The sequence below is a fragment of the Diaporthe batatas genome, assembly GCF_019321695.1.
Source record: "Diaporthe batatas strain CRI 302-4 chromosome Unknown Contig00003, whole genome shotgun sequence".
NCBI classification, from domain to species: domain Eukaryota; kingdom Fungi; phylum Ascomycota; class Sordariomycetes; order Diaporthales; family Diaporthaceae; genus Diaporthe; species Diaporthe batatas.
In genome coordinates this window covers 4,887,693-4,897,574 of record NW_025408550.1, presented here as the reverse complement: position 1 = coordinate 4,897,574, position 9,882 = coordinate 4,887,693, and the positions used below count along the sequence as shown (strand labels likewise).

The window sequence follows — 9,882 nt, the reverse complement described above, 5'->3', positions numbered from 1 at the left end:
AATACACAACACTGGATACTCTATTATGATTCTATAATTCACAATCGGACATTTTATGACGTGATGGATACATACCTAGGTATGTTCCTGCTCCAGCAGAAGTGTCCTGTGGAAAGAAAAACAAAGAAAGAAAAAAGGAAAAGAGAGACCATTTCTAGCAAATGTTGCGTTGAGCATAGGCCAAAATGCAAACTAAACCCCATATCTTTGTTGACTTTGTTATGATAGACGTTCAAGTTTCTGTCATACCTGCTCAACATTTCAAGTTCTTAGGTTGCCATTGGGCTATAGACTCTCATCATCAAATGAGCGCGCCTGCACACTTAGACGACTGTTCTCTCAGGCCGTGCGGTTACACCCGAAGAACTTAATCGCTCAGCAACGGCGCTTTTCGCCAATATATCTACAGCTACATCCCAATTGAGGCTTGCCACATATTTCAAAACTAGATCAGCTGCTGAGGCGATACCTATCATAAAGCCTTTGATACTACCAGGGTAGATAAGTCTGCGAGCATGCCTAGACCTATCAACTACCCGTTATCTCTAAGTTGCTTGCACCTTGAGCATTTGCTACTTACTGATACTGTTGCAAATGCTTTCTTAAGAACATACCCTTCATATTCATACACATAGTTTCTTATATTCATGCTAGTTCTCTTAGTCGAGATAAGGGCTATTGACAGCAAATTTTCAGGGGCATGTCGCGTTTGATGAGGCTGAACTAAGCCCTAAAAGCCCCCATGTAAGCATCAAGTCCCTGCTAATAAGGGGCTTGGAAGTGTACCAAAGTGCTAGTGCAAAGGGTTGCGGGTTCACAACGTCATTGCTTGCTAACGACAAACGAAACATGTTTGTTTTACTAGGAGGAGAAATGACTTTAAGTTTCAAAAGAAAGGCTTACCTAAGCTTTTTTTTTGGGTGTCGATTGTGATATACCTTGTATCCAAAGGTCCAAAGACTCAGTTGCATCCTAAAGCTGCATGCCCAAAGTCCGGGAGGGGGGCAAAGCGTTAGAGAGAATGTGGACTTCTCACAAAGGTGCCAGCGTGAAGGTTCATGAAAGGCTTGATATATTTTCCGGGTCTTCGTCGAGACGCGTGTGCAATCTTCGCTATGACGTTGGCTACCCTAGGGTAGGCGGTGGCCACCATTCCTTATTTCAGTTGATACTTCCTTAGGTAAGTACACAGAAGTTGTATGGAGTACATGCAATAGTAGGAGGCTCCGTGTTGCCTCCTGAAGTCCAGCAGGTTTTGGGCAGTGAACAACTCGAAACGTCAAAGGTGTATCACCGTCGTCTTATGAACCTCCTCTCAGCCAATTTTGTCACAATGGCCCACCTGCCCACATGTGTAATATCTTTTGTTTCCCTTTTGGAGAGATTATGATTACGGACAGTGGTCTAGTCCCTATTCTAATTTCGCATGGCTGCTAAGTGCCTGGGTACCTGGGTACCCAGGTGGAGACAGAGTATCAATTAGACTGCGGAGTCTTGGCTCTCATCTTCCTCCTTCTCCCCGCACGGCTGCCGCCCTCCCAGCTCTAGCGCTGCACCCCGGTCTTCCAAGGTTGACAAGAGATTGCGGGGAAAGCTTAACATTGGGGCAGTGGAACATGGAACAGGGTTCCTTTTGTGGGGGACCCTTGGTTATCCCACGATCTGGTAGAGCCGGAGAAACAACTCTGCACATTTTCCATCAATGGCAACCGAGAATTGCACTTGTTTCCTGCAGCCATTAGGAAACGAGGCGTCCAGCCAAGACGGATAATGGGGATGATCCAGCCCATCATGACAGCAATTTCCTAGATTTCCAAAATGACGGCTTTACTTTGCCAGCTACTGCACAAGAAGAGTGGTGAACATCCGCTTGAACAAGGTGACTGTCGGGGTTGAGGGGAACCATGGAAGGGGGTGATGTGGCCTGTAAACGACTTGATAGGCGGGATCTTGCCTCGTCAAATTCCCGCCGCTAAAACTTTGTGGGCTCACCTGCAAGGTCTCTGTAAGAGTAACCCTGAAGATCTACGGAACAGCCCCCGATGCTGCTCTCGCAGTCTTGTTTGTAGGCGGGTGTTACATTGGCAACGTGGGTCCCCCCCGATGTGACAAACGTTCCTGGCTGATCTACTCCCGCCCAGGACCCATGTGCTTATTATTGTATCTGCCAAGTACAAAAGATGGCCGCTGACCCGACAATTTGGACCGCTATCTTCCGTGTTTGTCCTTGCTGGGTGGCTATCCGGTGACAATCAGGAGACAATATTTCTCTTGAGCTTCAAACGACACTGGCAAAATGAAGTTTACCACTGTGACCGCCGTCCTCTCCGCCGCGGTGCTTGCGGCAGCCAGCAATATCGCCCTGCCCGCGGGTGTCCCCCGGTCGATTGAGGAGTTTCGTGAGAAGCATCCTTACAAGCCACCAAACTCTTCCGGCCACGGAAAGAGGCGCATCGTGAAAGTCCGCCCCAGCCGGAACGATACAGACGACGTCAGTTCGGAGTTCAAAAAGGCCCTCCAGCGCGCTAATCATGGAGGCACCGTCTACCTCCCAGCCAACGAGACTTTCATCATCGGCCAGCCGCTCGATCTGACATTTCTCAATGATGTTCAAGTTCATCTTGACGGCGAGATCAAGTTCACCGACGACACTCCCTACTGGGTAAGCATCCCTTTTCACCTTTGGCGGATCCCCGGTTTTCATGTTTTGGGACATTCCAGAATACAATACTTGAGGACCCGTAGCAGGACTAACGTCACCATTACAGCAAAGCGTCGCCTATACCCATCCCTTTCAAAATACAATCATGTTCTGGAAGTGGGGCGGCAAGAACATTAAAATATATGGTGACGGTACTCTGAACGGGAATGGACAGCGGTGGTGGAAGTAAGCACCCATTCCAAGTTCCAACTCTCAGTTTCTTGTCCCCATCACGAGGGTCTCTTGAAGCCATCCCCTCGGGCCAGACAAATTACGGGAAGGCTGCCTGAACCTTTGCTAACGAGAAGGTAGTGAGTTTGCCGGGCTGGAGATTCTTGACCCAGGCAACACGTATTTACGCCCCGTTCTCTTCTACGCACAGAATGCAACAGATATTTCCATCGAAGGGATTCATATGAAAGACAGTCCGTGTTGGACAAACTTTGTTGTGACCTGTAAGTTACCTGTGTATCTAGCATGTAGCATGTCGCGTTGCTGGTCACGCGAAACCAGGACGGGCGGGAGTTGAAGGCATCTGGCTGACATACTGAGAAAAGCATCAGGAGTAACATACCGGGACGTGGTTATTACTGCCGAGTCGAACAATGCCAGCGCTCTACCGAAGAACACCGACTTCTTCGACTCCCTCAACGTCGAGCATGTAACGGTCGAGCGGACATGGGTGAATATCGGAGGTAAGCAGCCTCTGCCTACAGCTCGCTCTCCTGAGGAAGCATCCCCTTAGCCCTACCCCTGATAGCTAACTCCGTGCTCTGCAGATGATTGCTTCAGCCCCAAGTCCAACGCCTCAGACGTCCACGTAAACACAATGTACTGTAATGGCACCCACGGTCAATCAATGGGGTCTATTGGCCAGGTAAAGGATCCCCACCTTGAAATTTTGGGCATGAGCCAAATATGTTAACTAATACGTTAACCAGTACGCGGGAGAAAAGTCAATCATTGAGGACGTGGTTATTGAGAATGTCTGGATGCTCAATGGCCAGCACTCGGCGCGTCTCAAGTCTTGGGCTGGACCTAATGTTGGCTACGGCTACATCAACAACGTGACTTTCCGCAGTAAGCATCATTGCTCATCCTTGCTCTGTTCTTGTTTCTCAGCTTTCATGTTTCGGAATGTTTCGGAATGCAATACTTTTAAACTCGTGTGTAGCGGTACTGACATCGTACTTAGACTTCTGGAACGCAAACAATGAGTACGCCGCGTTCCTGGATTCATGTTACTTCAACGTGAGTGTTTCTCTGCTTGTTTCCGCTTTGTCTCGGGTCACATTGCTGAGTAGGAACCACAAAACAGATCAACGCTACGACATGTGCGGCGTATCCTTCACAAGTCAATGTCAGTAACGTTCTTTTCGAGAACTTCTCTGGGACAACTTCCGGCAAATACGGGCGCGTTGTGGCATCCTTGACTTGCAGTTCCAACCCCAACGCCATCTGCGAGAACATAGCGTTCAAGAACTTTACCGTGACTTCGCCTTGCAGCAGCGGCACGGCCAGTCCGGCAGTCATCATTTGTGACAACATCAAGGGTGATGTCGGTGTAGACTGTGTCAGCTCGAATAGCACGGAGGCGATCGCGGCCAAGGCGGATAAATGCAGTGCCCCATTGGCAACGCTGCCGCAGGCGACACCTTGGGTCAGATAGAGGATTCAGATGCCGAGACGTGGAGCCACGCTCGCATGGCCATGCGTATACGTCAAATCACGTCTCTGATGGCTGCACATAGAAACGAAGGAGGATCCCTTAGCTCTGCTGTAGAGCACCGGGGACATCAGGACCGTATTGGTCGCCTTATTAGAGCCGGGAACTAGGACAAATATAAAAGTGTGTTCGTATGTTTGTGGCTTGGCGTATTCCTACTATGTCTGTCAGCACTAACATTGATTGCACATGGCATGCATGGTTCACGTGAGCACGCAAAGACATCCTAGAGCCTCAACGCCACGCCGCAAGTTTGACATCATCGCGTGCCGAGGAATTTTGCTTGCATTTGCTTCAAGTGCCTGCAATGTCGAGATTTATTTGCGTATCTGGTATCTGTGGTGACCTCGGGACACCTCCAAACATTCTTCAATATCGATTGTCAATCTGTTACAATCTAGTCAAGCCATGAATTACCCTTGTCATTCCAAGCCCCTGAAGCCTTGCATTCTAAAGTTCTGGATTCGCTGGATGAAATCACAGGACAACAGCCACGCCGAGAACACCGGCCAGGACGGCTCCAATAATCCCGGCCTCCCGAAGTGGCGCGCCGGCCGTGGTCTCGGTCGACTGTGAGGCCGAGCCAGAAGCAGTACCAGTAGACTCGGTAGCAGTACCGGTGGAGTGGCCCGTCGCAGCCGAGCCCGTCGCAGAGGGCTCGCTGCTGTCACTCCCTGTGGCATGGGTAGCGGACGGCTCGACAGACCCACTGGTCATGGTCACTTTGGTGCAGACATCGGCCTCGGACACCGCGCCGGCGTATTGAGGGCAGGCCGAGATGGCTGCGATCAGCTCGGAGCTGCTTTCCGAGTACCACGACAACACCGCGTCGGTATAGCTGGAGTACTGGCTGCTGAGCGTGGCCGGGACCGAGGTGATAGAGCAGGGATCCGTGCCGGCCTCTAGCTGGGACTGCTCCCACTCCAGAAGGTCATCGCTGGGGGTGGGAAGCTCAGTTGCGATTGAGATGAGAGATGCTTGGCATTCGCTATCGGAAAGGTCGCCCGATGTGCCCGTGGGGGCTGCACCAGAGTCAGTGGTCTGGCGAGCGATCAGGAGATCACGCCGGATAGCCACATGCCCAGGAAAGAGGTTGGTAGAGGCAGAGGCAGTGGCTGCTAGGGCCGCGATGACAAACTGGGAGTACATCTTTGTGGGGCTCGGAGTAGGCAGACTTCAGGGAGCAACAATGAGAAGCAGTAGAGGTAATAAATGAGCGAACGAGTCCATTGAAACCGTGAGGGATAGAAGGGATTTAATACCCTTCCGAGCTGGCCCCAAGCGTTTGGATGTACCGTCTCACTATGAGCTACGACTTGTGCCTAGCTTGATTCCTCTTCCAGATATTCCTGCGAGGCAATGATTGGACAGGATCTCCATCCGGGAAGAATGCTTGAACAAACCCTGCTTTCGTCCGGGCGAAGTGCACAATGTGCTGGCGTCTGGCGTCCCGACTCATTTCATCATGGCCAAATCGAGACTCGCGTCAACGTGGCTGTCGAGGCAGCACTGGAGCTGAGCGCTATTTAAAAAAGGGGGGCAAAGGATTCGAGTGTGCCACGGCAGGGGAACGAGGCCCAGCCGTCCAGGCTACCATGATGTGAAAGCAGACCCAGCGATACCGGGAGTGACCTTCGTGACGTATCGTGCAATACATCAGATACGGCTCGTACTCTCAATCGACCTCGCTGCGAATGGCATACAATACACTAGAAGCAGCTCTCATTCCTTGGCCGTCTTGGCCGTCTTGGCTTTCTTGGCCGTGGAAACTCGGACAATACTCTATGGAGCCTGTTGGAGGCGACAGGCCGTACTGATCCGGCGTTATGACAGAGTGGTTTTGCTGGGGAGCCCCCGGCACGTCGTAAGATTTTCGTTTATGCGGACGACAAAATGGTGGGCCCCTTCAGAATCCTTCAACCTAAAATCACCTAGTCTAGCAGAAGAGACTAACAACTAATCAATGTGTCCCAATGACAGTTATCAGTGACACAGGGTTGCCTGCGCGGAAGTAGTTCGGCAGAACGGCACGGCCAGAACCCAGGCGCAAGTGGTTGCATTCCATGAATTATTGAGAAGCAAGCGCCCGGCTACAACAAAACACTGTAACTTGCATGTGTGTTGTTTACTCAACCCACAAGCCGGTCGCGCCGACTGAGGGCCACAGCAGAGCAGGGGCGACATACATGCATGTGGCCAATGTTGACCAATGCACTTGAAATTCCAAGTTCGTCATCTGCTGACACCCAGGTGCCAACAGCTATAAGAAGACGCAGAGAGCAAAATAGAGCAGAGCCCCAGACCTTGTTGTGCACGACCGGATCAAAAGAAGCGGGCAAAAATAGAAATTGTATTTGCGCCCGGGATCGAACCGGGAACCTTGTCGGGCTATTATGTGGAACAATAGAACTTATTCACATCTTGTGAACGACAAATCATAACCATTAGAACACGCAAACTTGACAAGGATGCGGCAACTAGCAAACATTATATCCCACCCTCCATCACCGGCACACTCCGTCTATCTTTAGCTCTCTGCTCTACTCTTTAGAGCACACCCTTCTATACTGAAGTATACTTAAGTATAGTGGGGTGCAAAAAGTCTTGGCCTCTTTATATCTTTATAAAATAAAATATATTTTATATAAATTCTATTTATAACTTTAAACTTCTTTCCTATAATAACTATATCTTTTTATAAATACTTATTTTTTAAAGAAATAACTTTAAACTATAAGTTTTTTTATAAATTTTATTTAAAGTATATAGGTGTAATATTAAGTGTGTTAGTTAAGGGTAAAGGTTCTACTTAAATTTCTTATAAAATTAATATCTTTTTAATTATAATTAAATGGAAAAGAAAGGAGTAGTAGATTAAAGGAAGACTAATTACTAAACTTTATAGTGGTTGTTTAAAGTATTTTAATAATTATTTTATTTATTAGTTAAAGTTATTAGTCCTTAAAGAGGATTGTTTATTATATAATAAGATTTAAGATTTATTAGGGATTAATATATTAGATAATATTATTTATATTACTTTAAAGTTTATTTATATTAATTATTAAATAGTTATATATTAGATACCTTTATTAAAAGAAAATAAGAAGCTTTATTATTATTAACTTAAATTATAATATTATAATATTAAGTGTTTATTATAGTTAATATTTAAAGTTTACCTTTAAATATTAATATTTATATATTATTTATTTATAATATACTCCTTATAAGTAATTTTTTAATAAATATAATATTTAAAATTATTTTTAAACCTTTAAAATAAGTTTAAGGTTTTTAAATAATAATATTATAGGTAGAAAGTTAATTTAAAGGTTAATATAAAGTTTATAATCTTTATAATAATATAAGGTATTATTTAAATTAATAGTTAAAATAATCTAATAGTGATAAAAGGATTTAAAAGTTAAATAAAATAAATATATTATAAACTTATATTTAAAGGGTTTATAAAAGGGTCTTCTTTTTTATTATAATAGTATATAGGATTTTTAGTAAAATAATACTTAAATTTATATTATAGAAGTAGTATAAACTTTTATATTAAATAATAGAATCTTTTAATAGATTAATTTTATAGTTATTTAATTTAAATTTAATTAAAAATATTTAGAAGCTATTTAAAGTAGAGTTAAATAAATAGTATTTTAAATTATAGAAATTAATTTAAAATAGGGTTAATATAGTTTATTTTAATTAATGTGTAAAGGAAGTGTAGTAGGTAATAAATTAAGATAAAATTAATAATATTATTTAGTTATTAGAGTATAGGTTAAATATAGTTTATAAATATAAGGGAAGTTATATAAAATATTAAAGAGAAGACTTTAATAATTAATTTAATATAAGTTAATTATTTTTAATTAATTTCTTTATAAAGTTATACTTAATTAAAGTTAGGTAGTTATCTTAAGGGTATGTGGTAAAAGAGGGAGGGGGTTAAGACTTTCTAAGTCCTACTATATTATTTTATGTAGTAAGATAAAGGTAACTACTATACCGCACCCCTAGGGGTTTTTAAAAATTATCTCCACTCTATTATAATCTAGTAATAACTATAACTATTAATAGTTCCTTCCTTCTATAATAGTTTCTAAATAAAAAAAGGTTTTAAAGTAAGAAATAAGGTTTTTAAAAACCTAATCTTTAAATTCCTTAATATTAAGCTTTTATCTTAATATAAAAATTAATTAAAAGAGAATTCTCTTCCTATTCCTTTAATAATCTTCCCTTTTAAAAAAAACTCCTAACTAACTCTCTACTTACTTTACCTATCTAAATAGCCTTAATTAGGTTCCTTCCCCTTATATTTTAAAGCTTTAAATAAAGGTTTTAAAAAGAAAGGGAAGGTCTTAAAGAAAAGGGAAAGTCTTTAAAGAATCCTTTAGTTTTAAAGAAAATCTAATCTTAAAGAAAAATATTAATATACCTTATAGCTATTATTAAAAAGTATTAATAAAAGAATAGTTTTAAGATATTAAAGACTATCTAAAGTACTATTTTAAAGTAGAAGGGATAGTTTAGAGACTATATTTAAAAACCCCTAAGGGAGTGCTATAGTAAATACTATAGTGATAAAGAGATGGTGGCGACCCACAAGAGACAATCCTCACGTCGTCCTATTGCCACAAAGGCACAAGATGACTGTGCAGAATTATCTACTCACAGCCATGTTACTCAATTTTTGATATCCATGAGGTAGAAAAGCTGTAATCTGACCATTTGTTTGAAGTAGTGGCCGCTGGGCTGAACGTCCTCGAGATGCAATAGATGTACCTAGGAACCCACGTCTAGATACTCCTGAAGTCCTCTTGCAGAAAGCAGCATCATTGCAGCTGTCCCGTCTCTAAATTTATGTAACAGTCATCCCTGGCAGTGCATATGGAAGCGGCCTACAGAAATGACTTATCCATCAAGTATCAGATTATGATCCTTGGGGTTGGGTTCTTCCGAATGTGTATAAAGTGCTCGGACGAACATCACCCTTTTGAGAAAAACAGTCGGCTCCATTGTCTTGTGCCCAAGTGGTCTTCATGTCCGTAGGGCTTGTCGTGTGCATCGTATTGTTGAGATCGGAAGACCCGGAGTGGCGAAGTCCAATAAGTACGGCATGCCCAACACTGAAGACAACACAATTTACCTGTGTATATAAGCTACCCAAGTAAGTATTAAAGTGCTGACCACCAGGCAACTCATGAGAAGCGCAACGGACACATCTATCGAGGCAGAAACCCGGCTCTACCATCCAGGTATCCAAGGTGAATATAATCTGGTCTGTGGCGTCGGAGAAAGTTCTCAAGTTTGGTGAGGTCATCATAATACTGAGCCGGTATAGTTATCGAAGGAATAGCACAAGAACAACAGCAATAACTAGGCATATCCCTCACAATGACACAAATGCGGTATCAATGACAGTAGGTGTCGCGAACCCATC

At 43.6% G+C, this 9,882-nt stretch overlaps 2 protein-coding genes across 2 annotated transcripts; one reads left to right on the top strand and one right to left on the bottom strand.

Annotated features, from left to right (window-relative positions):
- Window positions 1–2,296: 2,296 nt before the first annotated feature.
- On the top strand, window positions 2,297–4,370 carry KVR01_003442 (uncharacterized protein; the record flags this gene model as incomplete). Its single annotated transcript, XM_044784796.1, has 8 exons — window positions 2,297–2,662; window positions 2,769–2,887; window positions 3,014–3,156; window positions 3,259–3,396; window positions 3,481–3,578; window positions 3,643–3,781; window positions 3,897–3,952; window positions 4,020–4,370. 8 exons carry the CDS (start codon window positions 2,297–2,299, stop codon window positions 4,368–4,370), a joined length of 1,410 nt encoding a protein of 469 aa, XP_044648457.1.
- Window positions 4,371–4,698: 328 nt separating this feature from the next.
- KVR01_002962 (uncharacterized protein) lies at window positions 4,699–5,668 on the bottom strand. Its single transcript, XM_044787849.1, has one exon. The coding sequence runs from the start codon at window positions 5,574–5,576 to the stop codon at window positions 4,905–4,907; it is 672 nt and encodes a 223-aa protein (XP_044647977.1). The 5' UTR covers window positions 5,577–5,668; the 3' UTR covers window positions 4,699–4,904.
- Window positions 5,669–9,882: the final 4,214 nt, after the last annotated feature.

Bases quoted from the DNA above. Each gene is read 5' to 3' on its own strand.
- KVR01_002962 (XM_044787849.1), bottom strand. From the start codon at position 5,576: ATGTACTCCCAGTTTGTCATCGCGGCCCTAGCAGCCACTGCCTCTGCC.